The sequence below is a fragment of the Carassius gibelio genome, chromosome A10 (genome assembly GCF_023724105.1).
Source record: "Carassius gibelio isolate Cgi1373 ecotype wild population from Czech Republic chromosome A10, carGib1.2-hapl.c, whole genome shotgun sequence".
Taxonomy (NCBI): Eukaryota; Metazoa; Chordata; class Actinopteri; order Cypriniformes; family Cyprinidae; genus Carassius; species Carassius gibelio.
The window spans coordinates 1,261,856-1,284,297 of NC_068380.1; the positions used below are offsets into that span (position 1 = coordinate 1,261,856).

At 36.0% G+C, this 22,442-nt stretch overlaps 1 protein-coding gene across 3 annotated transcripts; it reads right to left on the reverse strand.

The window, feature by feature from the left end:
• Positions 1 to 5,545: 5,545 nt before the first annotated feature.
• On the reverse strand, positions 5,546 to 21,257 carry hapln1b (hyaluronan and proteoglycan link protein 1b). Of its 3 annotated transcripts, XR_008185379.1 has the most exons (6): positions 14,957 to 16,016; positions 14,286 to 14,432; positions 12,626 to 12,988; positions 11,453 to 11,755; positions 10,056 to 11,257; positions 5,546 to 5,698 (listed from the first exon to the last, which is right to left on the reverse strand). XR_008185379.1 is itself a non-coding variant. In XM_052607384.1 (5 exons), exons 2-5 carry the CDS (start codon positions 14,389 to 14,391, stop codon positions 10,968 to 10,970), a joined length of 1,062 nt encoding a protein of 353 aa, XP_052463344.1. In that variant the 5' UTR covers positions 14,392 to 14,432; positions 21,144 to 21,257; the 3' UTR covers positions 9,254 to 10,967. The 3 variants fall into 3 exon arrangements, 2 of the variants coding, with proteins under 2 accessions (XP_052463344.1, XP_052463342.1); XM_052607384.1 differs by lacking the exons at positions 5,546 to 5,698; positions 14,957 to 16,016 and adding an exon at positions 21,144 to 21,257 and having other exon boundaries at positions 9,254 to 11,257; XM_052607382.1 differs by lacking the exon at positions 5,546 to 5,698 and having other exon boundaries at positions 9,254 to 11,257.
• Positions 21,258 to 22,442: the final 1,185 nt, after the last annotated feature.

Sequence of the window (22,442 nt, forward strand, 5' to 3'; positions counted from 1 at the left end):
GTTTTAAAATGTGTGTTTTCTGCATGAGTGTGTTTAATGTGCATTATAGAACAAAATGTCAAGCATCGTCAAGTTTCATTTTGTTTCATATTGTCTCGCCACCATGCTAGTGGATCTGCCATAGAGTCAATTGGTTGATCTTGGAGATAGCGGGTTAACTCCGTGTCAGCGCGCGCTCTGATCGGTAAAGGGGCAGAGATTTCAGACCTCCGTTTATTAAGGAGATGTGTCACAAAAGTCATTATCCGCGCCAAAGTTTTTTGAGCAAATTTCAAAGCCGCACCCGCCCGCCATCCTCTGATTGTTTTGCCGTCTATGCTTTGCTGATGCGAGCCGCAAAAAAAAAAAAAAAAGCCATTGTCTGTTCTAGAAAGGATGCAGCAAAGATATTTAATGCTAGAGTATGAGGCATAGGCCTACGCTGAGTTTCATTTACAATGAGATGCGCTCTAGTTCACAGTGCAGTGCAAGTGAACGCGGCGCGCTGGTGCTTCCATGTCACGGTTATCATTGTCTGCTATATTTGCTTTTTATTTATTAAAATACATGCAATTGGTTGATGAAACATCTATTAAAATTAAGATAAAATTTGTTCAAAACGAAATTCGTTTTTAAGAAAGGTTTTCTACAAAGCAAAATGTAATGAAGTGGTAAATATCATGTCTGACGATTTACAAAACTTCCATGTCTCCCGATATATTGCGCATCTGATGATCCTATCTAAAAAATGAAAATAATTTTTGATAAAAAATGTTTGTAAAAAATATTTTAGTGACACGGTTTTGGCGGTTATAGAGTTCTAATGACGGTGTTCAACTATAACCGCCGGTCTCAAGGTTATATACTAACCGTCACACCCCTACTTAAATAAAATGTGTTTCTTGAGCTGAGATTGATTCAGAGGATTTTCTATTATATATATATATATATATATATATATATATATATATATATATATATATATATGTACACTGATAAAAACAACTTGTAGGATTTACTTGATAAAATCATTGTAACAATTTGCACTCAATTTTTCTTAGTAAATTTTACTGCTGTAATATCAAGTACAACTTACTTGCCAGTATCAAGTGAAATTTACTTAACTCTAAATGTAACATTTGTGAAGACATTAAGTAAATGTTACTTAATTATATTTAACCTAGCAGGTTCTATTTATTAAAAGTAATTAAGTAAATTTAATTTTAAAATGTGAAAATATCAAGTAAATTTTATAAATCTGTTATATTTACTGTTATGAATTAATTAAGTAGATTTTAGACTGTCCATTTAACATTTTGAATTACTTAGTTTAATGAATTTTTATTACTCACTATTATTATGTAACTGTTACATAATTTGTTTCAGTGTTACCAAATAAATGTAGTTATTTTCTCTGCATCAAATACTTTTCTCACAAATCACAAATAAATTCAATAAAGTTTAACAGTTTATTATGTCAACATTCACATATTCACATCAACTGATAAGTAGTTAAGGTACATTCAGTAACCTCTCGGATCATTTACAATAAGAATTAACCAACAATTTCCCCTAAAGAAAAGGAAAATCCATTTTACTCCATCCAACACATATCTGGGATTATATTTTCTCAAATAGGTGAAGGGATAGTTCACACAAAAATCTAAATTTATGTAATTAATAACTCACCCTCATGTCATTCCAAACAAGTCCAAACCGTTTATTATGGGAACACAGTTTAAGATATTTTAGATTTAGTCCGAGAGCTCTCGGTCCCTCCATTGAAGCTGTGTGTACGGTCTACTGTCCATGTCCAGAAAGGTAAGAAAAACATCATCAAAGTAGTCCATGTGACATCAGAGGGTCAGTTAGAATATTTTGAAGCATCGAAAATACATTTTGGTCCAAAAATAGCAAAAACTACCACTTTATTTAGCATTGTCTTCTCTTCCGTGTCTGTTGTGAGAGAGAGTTCAAAACAAAGCAGTTTGTGATATCCGGTTCGTGAACGAATCATTAGATGTAACCGGATCTTTTTGAACCAGTTCACCAAATCGAACTGAATCGAGTTAAACGGTTCGCGTCTCCAAAATGCATTAATCCACAAATGACTTAAGCTGTTCACTTTTTTAATGTGTCTGACACTCCCTCTGAGTTCAAACAAACCAATATCCCGGAGTAATTCATTTACTCAAACAGTGACTGACTGAACTGATGTGAAGAGAGAACTGAAGATTAACACCAAGCCAAGCTAGATAACAAACAGAAGACTGACTCATCAGTTAACAGTTTAAGTCATTTGATTTCATTTGGATTAATGTGTATTGGAGATGCGAACCATTTCAAATGATTCAGTTCGATTTGGTGAACTGGTTCAAAAAGATCCGGTTACATCGAATGATTCGTTCGCGAACCGGATATCACAAACTGCTTTGTTTTGAACTCTCTCAAAACAGACACGGAAGAGAAGACAATGATGAATAAAGTCCTAGTCTGAGAGCGGACTAAATCTAAAATATTTTAAACTGTGTTCTGAAGATAAACGGAGGTCTTACAGGTTTGGAACAACATGAGGGTAAGTTATTAATGACCTAATTTTGATTTTTGGGTGAACTAACCCTTTAATGCAATAACAACATTCAAACCGATACTAAGTGCTCCTTATGCTCTTAAAACCTTAACACATTAAAACATTTCAAGAAGTAAAAATTAGTCAAGATTTTGTAAAAAATATTTGAACTGGAGATGTAACTTGGAGTCTACCAACAGCTTCGATTGTACAGCATGTACCATGTTGATAGCATTTAAGAGAGCAACTTCAACTATAAAGATTGCACTTTTGGGGACATCTTAACACCATCCAGGTCCAGGAAATGTTTCTGGAACACCTCAAAGGTGTAGCAGTGTTGGGGTGTATGCCAGGTTGAGGGCATAAATAAGCCCCATCAGCAGTGTGCAAGCTTTAGCAGTACTGCCGCATGATGGACACATCGACTGGATCCTCTTGATCAGCACCATGGATGACCAGTATCTTAAGGGTGTGTTCAGCGGCATCACTACAAGTGTCCTCCTGCATACAGTTTATAAAAAAGAAAGAACACAATTCTATTGAGACACAAATACAAAAGAGATTAATTATCAATGCAGAACAAACATGCTCGCTAAAAATTACTTAACATAACTCACATTGTTAAATTCAGTATAATGTGTTTTACCTTGAGTCAACATAAGTAAAAAAGTTAGTAGAACATTGCGCAAGACAGATGCAATTCACAGATTGTACCCATAAAATGAATGTTGTGCGAAACCATACATTGTGTGGCTCTGTACCTTTACAGTGCCAGGAAACCCTTTTTAATATCCAGACTACGTTTAAGTTGTGACTGCACATAATTTGGACAATTGCTGAGTGGAAAATCTTCATGTTTGTGTCTTACTTTTTCACTTGCGCTTAAAAATGATTTTTATGACAAAAAAAAAATCATGCTTTACCAGGCAATCTTCAAAAAGCTCTTCTTTCTCACTGAGGTACAGGATAAGGCTGCGGATGACAGTTTCACGTCTGCTTTGGTACTGTGAACAGATTGATAATGTGTCAATACTGTGTGAATTACAAGCAGGAGGAGCTGTTCTGCATATATACCTGCATGCAGTTTGTCTTGTGTGCAGTATTCTGCAGATTTTAACAAGTTAAATTTAAGTTTTTAAAAATAAAATTTTATATATATATATATATATATATATATATATATATATATATATATATATATATATATATATATATATATATTCCAATCCATTACAGTTTTATGACCTGTCAAAAACATGCATTTACTTATCTATTTGTCACATTTTTATATATTTGTTAGACATTTTTTGAAAAGATTCCTTGGTGTGTAAGTTTGAGAAATAAGAACAGCAATATTATAGTATTATTACAAATATTTGAATGTTGCCGTGTCAGACCAGATAGATATCGCACGCACTCCTGTACTGTTCTTTTACCTGTTGAGAGAAACTAATTGTGTCATTGAGATCTCATTTACATTTTGTTTTAATTGCTTTTAATACAGCAATGAACTTGTTACGAGTTTGTGCCTGAAAATGAATTGGCATGGCAACGAGGCGTAGACGCTTGCCGCCCATTGCGTTCAAAGATAACGGTTCTTGCTTCATCTCCTAGACGGAGATTCACATGGATGAAGCTACTGATGCTAACCTCCCTCACTTAAGCCGTGAAAGGCTGTGGTCTAACGTTAGGATTTGATGACCGTACCTTCATACCGCTAGCTTATTAAAATAAAATGACTGAATTCATACAAGCACTTGCTGCTACACATCAATGTTTAACGTAATTAGTAGCGAAGTTCACCTGCCATGGTAACGTTACTGCATTTTTCCAAACGTTCCTTCTTTGATGCAGACTTTGATAAGCTAACGTTACTTGCTGCGAAATTTTCAGTGGATTTAAAACGACTAACGTTAACGTTAGACACTTTTAAATAAGGCTAACATTAGATAGGACACACACAGGCAGTCAGCACGTTAATGTTACGTTACATCGATTTCCTTACATAACGCATGACAGTTTGAATTTAATCACGGCCAGCTAACATTAAATTACTCTGAAGTTAACCAGACTTGGTGACTTTTTCTACAAGAACGCGGCTAACTACATTTAGTTTTGACTAACCATCAGTCTCAACTTTATAGAAGTGGATAATGGCGTGATTAAAACTTACGTTCAGATAATTTTGAACCGTAACGTCTATGCAATAATCAAACCATGAAAATGAACACATAGTTGTTATCACAAATCTAAAGTAGAAAAGTCAAAACTTACCGAAGATAAGTCAGCCAAAAGTGACCGCCCAAACCAAACCAACCGTCTCTGCCACTGCCAGAAGGATCTTGTTTAAAAAAAAAAAAAAAAAAAAAAACCGCGCGGATTCAAACGCACTTAGCTTTTCAGATTAACATTTACTTAGTATTTTTAGGTGAATGTGCTGTGACCATAAAACATTAAATAGTACTTGTAAATATATAATACAATTTACTCTTTCTTCTCAGTTATGTTATTACATGAATAAATAGTGTAATTTTTACTTAAGATATTATAGTTCCAACTTAATCTTGATTTTACAATGTATAAATTACATTAATTAATGTAATAGATTTTACCACACCACAAAGTCATTATTTTCAGTGTATGTATGTATGTGTGTGTGTGTGTGTGTGTGTGTGTGTGTGTGTGTGTGTGTGTGTGTGTGTGAGTACATGTATATATTATACTTAAGGAGCTCATTAATTAAACACAATTTGGAACTCATGTCCACAATATTTTTGTGTTGTCATTAGTTGTCTGTAATAATTAGTATTTTAAAATTACATTTCAATTTTTTTTTATTTTACTCTTTGTTTTACTATCAATTTATTCTTCATTTTTATCTATTCTGTATTATTCCACCCTTTATATTACATATTCTTCTTGCTATTATTAACCTATTGTTGTTCAGTTATTTATTATGGTATTATTCATAATATACATAGAATTTAATTTCTTTCACACAACTTCCTCTAGTAAACAAATTTTTAATAACATTTTGTATTACCATTTGCCAACATTGCCACGGGCTATGATTGAGGATAGGTTTTCTGTGGTTTCATGAATCGATCAGAAATACTAAATAACTAGTTCTAGAAAACAAACCAAGGTTTACTTTTGGAAAAACAATGGTTTTGTTATAATGTCTGTGGTATGAACCACAGATCTCTTCATCTTCCTGAACACAAATAACGTTTGACAGTGACGAGGTCAATACATTGGAGCTCTGAATTTCTGACATTACGTCTTGCGACATTGTATAAACACATATTTTCAAGAAAAATATAATTAACATACATTTATAAACACTCTACTTGTATATTTCAATAGTTTAAAAAAATCACAAAACAATGCGACTTATGACTCAACATAGTTTGGTCCATACTAATTTAATTTAATAAATCTATTATATCTCATATGTTATTGTACCGTTGTCCTCGCTTTTCATATTATTCACTTTACTTTAAGTTGTACTACATATACTTTTTAATCTAACATATCACTTTTACTATGTTTCTACTGTGCACTGTATCAGTGCATATTTTCATTTTCACTGGATCCATAGCCTCATCAGTTACATGTGTTATTATTTGTTGTATTCTTCTATAGGCTAAAGTGCTATCAAAATGAAAAGCAGACTTCAAGTGTGATTTGTATTTACTTGTTTTATTAAATTTTCTCAACAATAGTAAATTATTAGTGTTTAAAGATGTATTATTTAGGTTTTATCCCAGTACTTCAAAGGGAATGGGCTGTGTTCTGACCTGAGACAGAAAAAAGAGAGGAAAAAAAAGAAAGAAAAATGTTGCGATTGAACACAGAGAAAGAAATGCTCGTTTTCACTCAATATCCTGTTAATCTTGAGTACCTATAGAGTAGTACTGCATCCTTCATAACTCCAAAAAGTCTTTATTTTTATTATATTTATAAGAGAAAGATAGTCTGTACCAATTTTTCCCGGAAAAACACAAGCGCCTAGAGGCGTGACGTGTGGGCGGAGCTAAAGAATCACGAGCGCCAGTAGGCTTTTGTGTTGAGAGCGTTTGGAAGCTGTGACACAGATCCAGAGGCTGAAATTTAACAAGAGCAGCATCAGCAAAGGCGTCTCTATGTGGTATGTACTGAAAATTTACATATTTGCTTAGCGGTTTTGGAAAATGTTCCACTTTATGTCGTCTTTTTTTTTTTTTAAGCTGTACATGTGGAAAGTGCAGTTTGATGACAACATCTCATGTTGTTTACTTGATGTGCTTACGCGCTGATAGCTAAGTTAACAACACAGAGATATTTGAAGCCGTTTTACTCACCTCATGCGGTTCCAACACACGATCGTGACCCTTTTTTGTTGGGATTGCATTATCCTTAAGAAATAAACGATGTGCAAATCCAGCGTCAACCTGGGCCTTGTTTGTAAAACAAGCATCTTCGAAATGCAGGGAACAAACACAAACACTTGCACAACTCCGTTGATGCTCTGTAAAAATAAACTCCATCCACTGGTCCCTTAATGCTGTTTCTATTTTGGTAATCTGTGCAGGTTAGTCTTGCCCTGGCAACCAAAAACACATTCCTTTTGTGACTTTTCCGACGCTCTCGCTCTGATCAGTGAATGTCTGTTGTGCTCTCAGTGCTCTGCTATATGGGAGCGCGCGCTCTTCCGGCAGAAGTGTCCTCAGGACCCATATAAGGAAATTCCGCTCCATTTAACGTCACACAGACCCATACTCGAAAAAAACTTTCCGAAACTTGTGACAAACCGGAAGAGGTTTTTTTGGAACAAAAATACTCCTTCAAACGTACAACTTAATTTTTGAAACTTTGTCCATGTTTAGCATGGGAATCCAACTCTTTAACAGTGTAAAAAACTCAGTATGCATGAAATAGCATTTCAACCCCCCCTTTAACTGTTTTTTATCCTCTGAAATTGGTTGGTAAGTGAGAACGTTATGGTGTTTTTATTCAGTAAAAACCGCAGCTCCCCCGTTTACTTTCATTTGTTTTAAGGCAGTCTTGCCCTCACTAATATGGCGGACGCGTTGATGTATCGCAGCAACGGCTCAAAGCGGCCAATGAGGCGTCTAGGTATTTATATGTCTAAGGCGACAATGGCCATCTTTAGACCCATGAAATTGTATTTTTGTGGTATTAGTCCATGTCTGTTTGCTTTTAGGCTAGCTTTCTGTATGAGCTAGTCAGCTAGTTCTGTATCAGCTAAAACTGACCAAACTTTTAGTTGCTTCATTTCGTCTTTGAAAATGGACTAAAAGTATTTTTGACTCTTCTTGATTGAATATTTTTGTACGTTAGGAGTGTATGCACATTTTTGTCCAATAAAATGGTAAAAAGAAATATACCAGTGAGTATCCTTAAAGAAAGCTGTATGTAAATTTGAGAAAACACTTATATGGCAGGTATACTTATGTATGTCCCGCCTTTTAGTTAAACCATGCAGTTGCCTGTTTATTTACAGAAAGTTATCTGTTAAGTAAGGTAACCAGATTTCTGAAATAAAAACCGGGGACTTTTCCTAGTTCAGTGATCAATATATTATTAATTAAAAAACAGGGACAATATATTTATGTATGATTTTTAATTGTTTTGGATTCGATATTAATATCATTATTAGTAATTACAATGATGTTAAAGAATCAAACTTACCCTAGGTTTTTAATAGGACTACAATTCTTCAAAAATCACAATATAAAAGTAGCCTAACTATTGCAAATAGTAAACAGTTTTATAACAGATAAATAAATAAATGTAAATAAATGATTTAAAATAAATCAATATAAATAAGAACATATGATAAATAAAACTGTATTCATCAAAGAATTGTAACAGTTTCTGACTGTATTTAAAGTTTTCACAAACTGAGTAATTACAACTTTTTAAATGTTTTTTTTTCCAAGTTATGTTTATGCTTTTGGAAATGGATCTTTACTCAGGCTTATTATTTTGCATCTTAGGCTAATTTTGACCACAAAGTATGTGCTTTCTATAGGTGTAATTGTTTAATTTATTTTTATATATTTTTATTTTTATTAATATTACTATTCATATCGTTATGTTGTGAAGGCGAAAGTTGAATAAAGATGAATATTTAATACCATGTGCAAAGAAATCCCATCTTATTATACAGTACGTGCACACAAACAGTATTACTTTGTTTTAACATGTATATAGTTAGTATGTAACTACCCTGAAACCAAAATGGTGTGTCTCTCTTGATAATTGATGATAATAGAAAATAGTGCTCTCATTCTGCTCTAGTCCAAGTTCTTCATGTCAAAGTAGTAGCGTGTGGCTAGTAATCAGTATAGCTCACAAAGGGGACATTTCAGGTAACAGGACACAAAACCAGGGATGTCTGGTCAATCTACTGTTAAGGGGTTGTTGTGAATGAAGCAATGTTTGTGATACCATCATTGTCAGATTTTGTTTGGTTTGAAAGATATGATTAGAACATAACAGTTTTTGAGATATGCAACGTTTAGCCTGCCATATGTATGATCTTGGGCTTTTAATTCTGAGGACAACCTGATTTCTATTTTCCTTGAGATTTCTTTATTTTGGCCGAGTGTGTGTGTAATGTCACAGACTGTTAAAACTAGACTAGTTATTTTTATATAATTTCTCAGTGTGCTTTTCTAAAACCAACCAAACCAAATATGTATTTGACTGATTGTTTATTTTTTGTGTCAAGGTTTTTTCCCACATTGATACAGTCAAAATATCCCTTTAATTATATTTTATGTACACAAAACAAGGGTGAAAATGTTAACATTCTTTGTAAAGACATTTTGAATGTTGAATGTAAAGACATTCAATTGAAGTTTTGTAAACAAGGCACATGTACAGTTGCCAGAGTCAAAACAAATGAATAATGAAATGAATGTGAATACTGTATTTTGAAAAACCGCCAATATTTAGAACTTTGTGTATTTTTCCTTTTTTCTTGGTGTAGCTGGTCATTTAATGTAGTGGCTAAAACTCCTGACCTTGAGTTCTAAACCTGCTGTGTTGACCCTAAAACATCAAGTTGTTTTTGTCTTAGCTTGGCAGTCTGTTCTAATGGTTTGTTTTCCGAATGCCATGACTTTGACGTGTTTTTCTGAAGGTCTACTGCTTCGCAGACAATAACGACTGAATGCAGCATGCTAACTATGCACTTTTTTTGTTTAGCCATTATTGTTTGCAGCATCTTTGAGTACACCTGTTGTCTTTTTATCACCTGTCTTGCTATTAGTAAACCATAACATGCATAGACTAAAACTACTCATCACATGTGCTAGAAAATGGGCTGTGTGCTTTCTTTCACACAACTTCCTCTAGTAAACAAATTTTTAATAACATTTTGTATTACCATTTGCCAACATTGCCACGGGCTATGATTGAGGATAGGTTTTCTGTGGTTTCATGAATCGATCAGAAATACTAAATAACTAGTTCTAGAAAACAAACCAAGGTTTACTTTTGGAAAAACAATGGTTTTGTTATAATGTCTGTGGTATGAACCACAGATCTCTTCATCTTCCTGAACACAAATAACGTTTGACAGTGACGAGGTCAATACATTGGAGCTCTGAATTTCTGACATTACGTCTTGCGACATTGTATAAACACATATTTTCAAGAAAAATATAATTAACATACATTTATAAACACTCTACTTGTATATTTCAATAGTTTAAAAAAATCACAAAACAATGCGACTTATGACTCAACATAGTTTGGTCCATACTAAAACTAAATTTAAAAAGGTATGCTTTTAGAAAATAATACAATATAGCACCCTGTAAGGATGGCAAAAGAAAAAATGGTTCATTATGCCATGGCTGTACTGTATGGTATTTAGGACTTTCGTCTAATTTGTTTTCCTATTAACAGAAAATATATTTTTAACATGCTATTTATATGGAATATGATGTTCTTGAATGATAAACTAAGTGCCCAAAGGTATCATTTCAAAGTATGTAAGCTTTGCTATCATTCTGTTCTAGAACATCCCTCAAGCTACTGCATGCTAAATGGAAGAGTACAGTGTGAATTTCTTCTGCAGTCTCACCAAATATCTCTTCCTTCAGCACTGCTGTACTGTTTTAGAACATTCAGACCTGGAACCAGTTGCTATAATTTCTGCGGCACCCAATGAATACTCTTCCTGTCCTGTTGACGTCTTGTAGCAAAGTTCTGATTTTGAGAGAAGAGGGTGCCTGAGGTGCCTAATTCTACAGAATCTTTGCTTCAAACTAACACCAATCACTTATTTTATATTTAAATCCTTTTGTATTACAGTATCTAGAGACTTTGTCACAGTTTTAATGCACTCAAACTAACGCCTTACATTATCACACTTAGTTCTTGAGCTGTACAGTTGGTACGCTCAGTTGTCACTCTTGTAGCAGTAGACGCCATAGAGTTTGTGCTTCTTGTCTGGAAAACCAGAGAAGCGGACGGCAGCCTCCGTGGGACTGCAGCGTCTGCGTGGTCTGGAGATTGGGTAACGTACGCTGCCGTCTGCCAGCCAGCCTGCATCACAGCGGTCGTAGCCCAGCAGCTTCCATGCTGCGTACATCTGCCCAACTTTGGCGATCTGAGCACCGTCCTTTTGACATGCCTGCACTGCCTCATCATATGAAAGTTTGAAAGGGTGTATCAGATAATAGAAACGTCCTGGAGAAGAGAAAGAGGACAGGCGTTTACTTTCAAATAATATGCATTAAGAATATTAAACAAGGAGATTCTTTGCATGGCTGAACTCAGTTTGTTTTTTCTTTTCATACATTATGTATAACATCAATTGCTTTACTTTTTTGGAGAAGCTAGCCTATTTCAAATGCCTTTTATCACATAGTGGGGAGGACAAACCTTTGTAGTTAGAGGTGAAACAGAAGACATCATATCTTTCCTTTTGCTTGTCACGCATCCCATAATTCCTCACACCAGGAATGGTGTTTTTGCCTCCACATGGCTCTCTTGGTTTGGTGATGGGGTATTGCACCGATCCGTCATTGAGCCACCCTGCATTGCACCAATCCAACCCGTCTCTCCATGCATCATACAGCTGATCGAAAGATGCCACAGTGGCATCCTGGTCTCGGCAAGCTTTCTCAGCATCAGCGAAGTTCAGGTTGTAACGTCCCAGTCGAGGAAAATATGGGAACACAATGCCTGTAGGAACCCGAAGAGTCAAAAAATTAATGATAGTGCATTTTTGCATAATAGAAATTCTTAAAATGCTCTCTGATAAGATAATAATCTGTGTAATCTGGCAATAATTAAATTCCAGATTGATTTCTCCAATGCTTCATCTAAAGTGAATTAAAATTTTGATTTATTGCATGCAACTGAAATGATGCCAAGAATGCAGACAGCAAGGACCAAATAAAAGTTCCATTATTTGGTCATGAATGATAGCTTTTATGTCAGGATCTTAGTGATGGTCTAGATTTATAAATTGTTCTACTCTGCATTATAAGACTATTGAATAGTGTTTACATGGCACACAGTGTGAATCAGCACAATGCTATCTCATAGTTAATTGCCTTTGAGGAACAGCCAAGGATGCGTTAACTGTGTATAGAGTTATGTGTGTTATTCTGGAAAAAAACAACAACCCAGTCTTACAATGGTAGTGTTGCTGTAGAAATGTGATTTATCCATGTGGCCATTTTGTAGAGTAACTTAAAAACTTGAGAAGTTATGTTTTAAGGAAACAGAATATGTAGACAAAATATTCATATAACCAAATGAAAACTGTCAAAGACATTGTTTTAGTAAAGATTATTGTTGGGTGCTGGCCTACCTGGTTGATGTACCTAGTCATGGTGTTCACCATTACAACTTTGCTGATTAAATTGTTTGACCCATGAAATCTTGCTAGTCAATCTAGTTTTACATGAGACAGTACCACACCAGCATCTAAATTTTCATAAAATTAAAACAACCTATGAGACGTTGTGGTGGTGCATGGCTAAATGTTTGTTAGAGGTACCAGGAAAGTCCAGCAAGATATGTTAGCAACGTAAATCTATGTTTTACCTTCCAGGTCAAGGGATACAACTGCAGTATCATCCTCCAAGCCATCGATAACTTCACACTTGTATTTCCCATAATCCTCCAGAGTGATGTCAGTGATAACTAATGAGGCATCATTCTTGCTGGCATCCTGCAGGTGTACACGGCCATGGAATCGACCATAGCTCTTTTTGTGGAAGCCCATAGCTACAAACACATCAATTTCCTTCAGATAGTCTGAAGTCAGTTTAGTCCATTTAATCCTCATTTTGGGATTTGGGGGAGATGAGGGATCCCGATTGAACTTGCACTGCAGTGTGGCGTTGCCTCCACGTTGAGAGATTACTTTGGGTTGTGCTGTGTCAACTGAGAGTCTGGGGCCATTTTCTAAAAGTCAGAGAAAAATATATTCAGATTTCAGTCAAAGATGTAACTTGAGTTAATAGTCTTTGATCAGTTTATTTTCTCCAAGGCCTGTTGTATTGTTCAGTGTTTAATAACGTGAGGCATTTCACAAAGATGATAGCTTGAATTCATCCATGTCTATTGCTGCAGGCTGTTGTGGTTATGCAAACACATAAATCATAATGTTTGTTAGATTTCAGAGAAGTGGAAACTCCCCTGCATGTTTATGAAAGAAACATAAGAATGTCTGTGTATGCTCTTCCAATGAAGGCAGTGTCCCAGTCACTATACTAGGGCACTGGAACCCACACAGACCACAGGGTGAGCATCCCCTGCTGGCCTCACTAGCACCTCTTTCAGTAGCAACCTAGTTTTCCCAGGAGCTCTAACATCTAGGTTCTGACCACACTCAACTCTGCTTAGCTTCAGTGGGCATCCAGGTGAGGGCTGCAGAGTAATGGCTGCTGGCATAGTTAGATGTTAGAGGAATTTTTTTTTCTACATAAAACACTTCCTCACATTACAAGGCTGAAGGATGACAAAATCTCAAAGTCAAAAAATCTGAGTAAAGACTTGGGATTGTCAAGTTCTCATCAACACGCTGTTGGATCTGTGGATCTGTTGAAAACCGGAAAGTTATCCCGTCAACAAAGACACGCTGCATACTCTAGTTAAATTCAACCTATAAGTACGCTACAGGAATTAAGGAACTTTCTTTGTCAAAACTTCAACCAAAAGTTGAACTTACTAGGGCGAGCGTGATTTCACCAAGTTCAACATCCTTGTTGATCCTAGAACAACATTTCAATCAACCATTCAGAATTTAGATATATCTTTTCAGGCTTTCAGTTATCTTTTTTAGGCTTTCAGTTAGGGTTAGGTGCTTCTACACCCTTGTTAATCAACTATCATTTCCCACTGATTTTAGGAATAAATTATGGGTAGGGTTAGGTTTAGGGGTAGGGATTGGGTGAAGTCTATATTTGTGGACAATAATATTGATCCAGGATCAACAAAAGATGTTGATATTACTACTATAATCAGATATCAGCATGAAAAAATACTAAACCCCAATAGCTTATCAAATATTTAACACTTGTAGTAAGTAATATCAGCCACTTTGCATTCTGTGATGGGAACCAGAGGGTTTCGAATCACCTAAGCCAACACCCGGTGAGATAATTATGGTAAGTGTCCCTGTTAAGAAATGCTGGAGGGGGAAGCACCATTTAGGGACAGTACATTCACAATCACAAACACATCTTTTCCCATCTCTTACCTGAGGTGTATATTGTCCTGTAGTGTTCCAGGTCACTGTATGCCTCTTCAAAACTGTCAGCTCGGCTCTTGGAAAGGACCAAGAGGAAGAAAAGAAGGAAGGTCATCTTGATTTATAGCACCGGTGGGGGGGTTGGGGAGTACTTCACTACATGAGAACACAAAAATAAGGGGCAGTCAGACAATATGCATTTAACAAAACAATTTATCTACCGTACTTCCAATCCAATAAGGAGACATTCTTTAGAGTTATATTATTAGGCTTTACTAAAACAATCTCAAGTCATTTTCTGTGGAGTTTGTGAGAGAATTTGGTTTTGTGTGACTTGCACCAGATCCCCTGCACGTTTCCATCTGCAGTAACTCCCCTGTGCAGTACTGTCACACAGACATCAGTGCACAATGTGTCCTTTTCACCACATATCCCAGAAAGATACTCATGCAAGGTACATAAATAAATAACTAGGACTGTTAAACTTTTCACACATGCATAAATCCCAATTAACACCAGTGCTGCAGGGCTTCCTTTACCCTTCACCTTAAAAGGCAATGAACTGTGAGAAAAGTGCAGTCGCGATGCTCGCTATGGCACAAACTAGCACAAAACTTTGCTGGCACAATTCTAAAGCACAGATTGCCTCCCTACAGACTCCAAGTTCAGAAAAGACTTACCATCTTACAGAGCATGTGCTCCTGGCCACTAGCGCATGTGAGGACAGCTATGCAAAAGATCAAGATTAGAAAGTGTGTAGAGTCTTCTCTCCCTCTGTCTCTGCAGTCAATCTGACTGATTCGTTTTTTCTTCATTCATTTCAGAGTGCTGACGCACTGAGGTAGTCCCTCTCTACTGCAGTCAGCAGAACTGCTCTGCAGAGTTTCCAACCCCCCCAGACCCAGCCTGCAAACAGTCATTACGCATACCAGGAAGCCACCGCTGATAACAGTGAGGACTTGCAGATGCAGTGCCCTCTCCTGTGATAGATAAGTTACCACACTACAATGTGCTCACTCAACTGTGACAAAATAAAATAATATCCTACAGGAGAAGGAAAACATGTCCTCTGTTGTGAAATGGACAAAATGCAAACCAAAATATCTCCAGGAATTGGATGATGCTGAATGGTTCTGCTATGCTAAATTGCTCAATGAGGCCACTTTATGGCACAAGTGTTTCAGCTAAAAGAATTTGTTCCCACCCAAATGACCCTAAGGCCTTTTTAGTGTAATGACTGTCAAACATGCTTTGTTTTGCCGGCTGAGAGTTAACCAAACACAGACCGTTAACTCTTAGCCACACTAATTGTGCTGTTGACAGAGAGCACTGTTTCCAGTCACATTCCTTTGTGACAGTTTATTGTGTACAGTGAGGTCAAGCGCAGGGAAAACAATCTATGCCTTTAGTTTCAAATGTGGATAAATGTCCTAAACACTGCAGTTGATCAGAAAACAGCAATGGTTTAGAAATGGTGCCAGACCACCAGCTAATTTACAAAAGCATCACAAGAATTTTAGTCTTGCACAACTTATCTTTGAGAACTTATCTTCTGGGAAGAGGCTCCGACTCTCCAACTGGGGTGAAAAGTATCCCGTTGTTCACATCTCTTGCTGCCAGGAAATGGTTACAAATTTGATTGTTGAATTTGCTTAAAGACAATCCAGTGTAAACAGTGAATACTCTGATGTTCTTAACCGTGTACTATTCTTGTTTTTGGACATTTAAGCCAGGTTGCTGTTACCACCTTGACATTAAGTCCTGATCTTTGTGATAAACATCAAATAAAGTTGCCGTTGCTTAACAATGCCACTTTTTGAGTAGTCAAGTTCGAGGTCTTTAAGCAGTATAATAGTTGCTTGACCACCAGGACACTTGCAGACTCTTAAGTGCAGTGGAATATGATTGGATTAGCACAGGGTTGCCAACTTTCACGCATGTGGCGTGACACTCATGCTTTCAGCATCAATCTCACGTTAAAGTCCAAGTGTGAGTGTCATGCCAGCGTGAGAGTTGGCAACCCTGATAAGCATGGCATAATTTGTGAAGGAAAAAAATAACTTGTCAACAATTTGAACATGGGACATGCTTGTTTAACTTGAGCACAGATTGTCCCAGCAGTTCTGCAGACTTTCCAATCCTCATTTACCTAATTTCCCTTTGACCCTATTCCCTTGTTCCAAAACATAATCCCTTAAGTGGTTGATTTGAGTAGTCATTGCCAATCACTCTGCAATATGTTGAGGGCTATTCCTTTCCTTGATTGGAAGTAGATCTCCAGATGTGACAGTGTTTGTGTTTCTCTCTCTTATTCATTCAGCAAGTGCCAAACATATATATAGATTTCAGTGATCATGCATTACGCAAGTCAACTTGATTTCAACAAATGCTAAATATAATACCAGTTGGTCATAATAAAAAAACAGCATTTTTAGAATTTATGAACCAATATATATAAGCCAGCCAGTTTAGTCTGTCAATATTTGGCCATTTTAATTAAGGTCTAATCTATAGTTACAGAACAGAGATGTCTTTTCAATAAAACCTGATAGCAGTATCAGAGAGTATGCTCTAATTTCATTGTGAGATGAATGTACAGTGTGCCCATTAGATGAGGATTTGTCTGTAATTATTCTTGTCAGGAAATACAGACATAATTGAATGGCTTAAGGTGGTAACCTACTGAGCCCACAGTAGACCTGTGTAGATGGCAGTGGTGATTTTCAGGTGAATGCAAAAACAGTTCAACACAAATAGATGCAGTGTAAACCTGTGATGTCAATGACTCATGTTTAAAGCTTACGTTTGATTCTACAAAGCACACCATAACCCTTAATCTCCACAACATCTGAGCAGTGTTTCCGCCCTTCAAATGATTCACTATGTTTGAAGGCCATGGCATCTCTCTACACTAGACATCAGACCGATGACAGTGTATGAATGGGATCCTAAAGCCTCTCATTTACGTCGATTATATTTATTTCCACTTTCTGTCAGACACACAGGCTCTGCTCAAAGGAAGTCCTGTTTAAGTTACTGAGGGGACAGTTTTATGCAAAAAAATTATTTCGTTTAGTTTAAATACTTAGAGCCACAATGAATGTGATGAAAAATTGTGTAGATTTTGTTTTCAGGCAACAATGATTGGATTTTCAGCTTCAACTTGTGCTTTTATTTTTCCAGACAAATTAACTATAAGTATTTCTAAACAGTGCCGAAAGACCTACTGACACTTCTGGAGATTTAGTGCACTAACATGCCTAAGACGGGCCCCAGTGACGGGTTAATTGGATGGGCCATTACGCAGTCTTCAGCATTCACAGCACCACTCCCAAAAACTTAAAGAGCCATGTCATAACATCTAAAATCTTTCCATGTGTTTTCTCTAGGGGTCAGGCGTGTATTCGACCTACACTCTCTGCAAGCACCCAGTAGAGTTCATTTCACAGACTCCGTTCCTAAGTCAAGTTCATTTGTTACTTGTGCCATATGTAGCATATTTGTCTTATATTACTACACATAGGCATGGTTTTGTAGCATTTTTGTTTTACATTCTATGAATTGGACAAATAATGGACCTGATTCATTGCTTATTCACCTTCATGTTGTTACAAACTTGTATGAGTGGAATTTGAATGCCATGATGGTAAGTGAGATTATATATGTATATGTATTGTATTCTGGGTTATAGAGCGGGGTTATATAGAGTTCCTTGTTCTCTATTAAAACATATTCTAATGTTTCAGTTTATTTGACAAAACTTTATTTTGAGAAAATATGCAAATGTCAGAAAATAGTTCAGCCATTCATAATGAACAAGGAGATTCTCTGTTCTGAATAATACACAGTCTTTCTGAGTTGTTTTGTGTGTGTGTGTGTGTGTGTGTGTGTGTGATTTTTGGCAAATGACAATCTTCTGTACATAATGTAAGAAGTTATTCAATTTATCGCATGTTCTCTTCTGTACATTGACAGATGAACATACTCATTATAAGGTCATCTTTAAAGATGCATTAAGCATCGTGGTCTTGGACTTTGTACTGGAACCTACTGGTGATGATGTAGTTTCACGCAAATTTTTGGTTACTAATGCCATTTTAGATCCTATTTACAGGTGTAGTTTTCTGGTCACATGATCTTGACATGGCAGCCAACTAAACAACTCGTCTAGGCCACTCATATGATTTCAGTCCTCATCTTGAGTGAGTGTATGTAATTGGGAGCCAAACAATGAAGGTTTTTTTAATTTATTTCTATATCAATTTCTGCTACATTTGTGAACATAGTTTTTCTAGCCTGTTCTACAGCATTCATTCATGCCTTCCAACAATTTGTGTTCCACACTGGTCAGAAAATTGTTGTGGCTTTTTTTTTTCATATATCAAACTGTTTGGTATGATTTATATTTTATTTGAAAGCTAAATATTCTGTACTACAAATAAAGTGTTATATATAAGAGAATATTTTTTGTACATGGGGTGGGTTCATGCTGGTCCACCTCATTAAAGTACTGAGGGTTTTGACGTCACCCTCGCACCACCTTAGCACACACAAAGATTCCTCAGTGCTTATGCATAAACTACAACTGTCTCTCTTTAACCAATACACACACTGCCTCATTATCCGGATATTATCCCACATCTTAGTGTTAGACCTGCTATCTGCATCTCCAAATGGATTAATGATCAATTCAGAAAGAGTGGTGAAAATACTGCAACAGACTGCATGTGTTCCCTTTTACAAGTAATGAAGCATATTAAAATATGTATTAAAACTGAAATATGCTATTGAAAGCATCCTTAACAAAGGTCAGCCTGCAATTGTCTCTGGCCAAATAGCATTTTATGCAGTCTCAGTGTTTTAGTATGTATTACAATTCAGTCTTAAATGTGTGCTATTTTTTAGAGTGCCTGTTGTCAACTAACCTTTTAAAAGACAATGTACCCTTCACTAGAAATTAAGGTCCTGCTTAAAACTAATAGGCCTGGATTCACAGACAGGGCGTAGACTTAGCCAGGATTAGGCCATAGTTCAATTAGGACATTTAAGTATGAATAAATAAATAAATGTGCCTTTAAAAAAAAAACATGGTGTGCATCTTGAGACAAAAGAAATATATATTTTAAGATCAGTCTGTGCAAGTTGAGTTTTACTGAAATCTAATTAACGACACTTGTCTAAGCATGAAATGAACATTTAATGAGATAAAAAACAGACTCTTTGAGTGATGCAACACATTAACCTAGAGGAGACCAGGGGTGAAATGAATTGCATCGCCCCAGGCCACCCTCCTCTACATCACAGCACTGTGGAGAATAAGGATGAAAGGTCACTTGGAAAACTGGCTGGTTTAATGTGTTCTACAAACCATGAGAGGAAAAGGTAAGAGTTCAGCCATGGTTATCACAGAACAATAGACGCATCTTTGAGAAAGCTGGTGACATGACCTTGAGATCAGCAGCCAAAAAGCTACCAGACAGATCTGATTAACCACTGCTAAATAGCAAACCAGGCAACATGCATTATGTTAACCAGCTATTTATAAAGAATCCCAGTGTCTGCTGAAACAATGGTGGTACCAACTTTAAGACCAGGCAGATGGAGAACAAAGTATGTAGTATGACATGAATATATGACTGCTGTTTCAGCTTCAGGTCTGTCTGTTTACACTGGGGTAAGAAAGTTGGTCAAGTTTCACCATGGTGGCTCACTGAAGCTCAGGTTTTATCTTGCTCCAAACCGAGAAATGGCAAACTCAGTACTCCATGCAATACTGAGTGCTTCATTCATGTGTAAAATAAAGCCATGCGTTATTAATTTAAACTTTTACACACTCTTGGCCCCCATTATTTGTTTAACCAGCTGTTCCTTCTCAGCACTTTTGCCTGTATTTAAGTGGACCCTCTGTATGCACCTATTTTGCTCTGTAAGAACATTCTGTCACTGCATGGGCTCAACAAGCAGGCTTTTCAATCTGTAGAATGTGGGCTACACTTGTTGGTCTCTTTGGAGCCAGACTGTCTCATAATTCATTGAGAAATAACAAGGGGAATTTGTTTGTGTTAATGTTAATAGGAGTATTCATGAATTGACTCAACTGCTGGTGAACCACTAAACAGCCATAAAGATAAAACAAATCGATTTGTGGGAGAGACTGAGAACAAGATGTGACAAACATGAATGTTATTACAGTTCTTATAAAACCGCAAAAGGCTTGCAAAATCATAATACTTATTTTTTTTTTAAATCTGTAAATAATACTGAAAAACAAGTTGTTGTTTTTTAAAATAGAGAACATTTTATAAGTCGATTCACTTTAAAAAAATAATTGGTTTAACAGTCATCTGAAGAACACTAAATATTTTCCTTGCAATAGCTGATTACACTTTCTTGTCAAATGACAAGAAAATGGCTTACTGCATGTTGGTTATACCACACTGACACTTTTTTTTTTAATATTAAAGTTTAAAATAAAATGTCTTTACTGATTATTTTATAAATAATAAAAACTTATTCCAAAGTACTATAACAATATTTTAGTATTTTATTTAGATGTTTTTCTGCAGATGTTTTCATTGTATAAAATGCATTTTTATGTTTTCTGAGCGTCACAACATCGATATTTCGAACATATTTATCAACTTTTTACGTAAAATAAAAGTGTATTTCCAAATTCGCATTTTAAGACGTTCATGAATGTAAAGAATATACAGACGAGCTATTGTTCTACAGGTGTTTTATTCGTATCGCAAAACTGACGCGTCTTTCTTAAACAAACAGCCTTTACTGTTTTAGGATCAATAAACTCGTAAACTAACTAAACAGTCGATCGAAATTAAGAACGGATGTGTAATGTCAGGCTCTTACCTTGTGAAGCAGAGCTCTGCGTCCTGGTGAATGATCTCTGATGGGCTCCAGCATCAGAACTGCTCGTAGATGTCACACACGTCACAGGACGAGGCAGACCGCGCGCGCACTGACAGGTGCTGAGAGAGACGCTCTGCGTCATCATCAACAATGTTACAAAGTTACAGTAACACGGAACAAAAGCACTGGCGCCATAAACTGTTTTCTCGATTAAATACCATGAATTCAGGTAAATTGGCCATTTTTTCTCTATTAACGCAATGGTAAATTTTTTTAACTGAAAGTATAAAGAGAGAGAGAGAGAGAGAGAGATGCTAGTATATTAAATGTTTCTAGTAAAGTTGGACATAAATCATCACATGCTTTTGATGTGATGAGAACATGTCCCCTTCATTATGCTGCTTTGTTTAAATGTCTGCTTTTATGCTCCACAGAAGACAGAAATGCATAATGAATACAGGTTTGGATGGACATGAGGGTGAGTAAATTATGACAGAATTTTCATGGCTTTGTAAACTATGAATTAAATCTAAGGTTTGTTTTACTTCTATTTTCTGTCATTGTTAATATCCTTCATAAACACATTCTCTTAAGGACAATTTGCTCATTATGTCTAGATGGTTTCAAAGGTTTTTAATAATCTGAAATCACATAAATGTCCTCTCTGCATGTTACCAGTCATGGTCAAAATTAAAAAAATATGGCTGAGATGATGTTGAGCTTTTTGGGGGGGTTAAAAAATGGGAAAAGCATGCAGATATAATTCCAGCCTAATTTGGTAAAAATCTTAAAATGTAATTCGTAATATGTCATTGTTTTACTTAGGGGAAAAAAAGCACTTTTGAATACCTTCATTGAATAAAGATAAGGTTGCAGGTTTATTTTGGGTGATTTCATTCAACACAGTCTCTCTGAGAGTTCTGGCAGTGTTAAGACATTCGCTTTTCCACCTCGAGACATTTTTAGCTTTAGAAGGAAACTTTCACCCAGCTGGTTTCCACATAACAAAGCATTCTTTCAGTAAATGTTTAAGAAGTAACTACAAAACTAAACATAACCGTAGCTCAAGGATTAATGCATAATAATTCCATTTTGAACATAAAATAAGACTTATATAATAATGTATAAGTATATAAGATAATGTAGCAAGATGCCCAGTGTAACAGTGATCACAGATCTGTTTAACTGATCCATTATAGACTCAGCTTCAAACCTGTTTTCAGACTGTCCTGCTCTTATATTGTATGTAAAACAATTATAAAACACACATTGTTTTTTTTTTTTTTATATATATTCTTA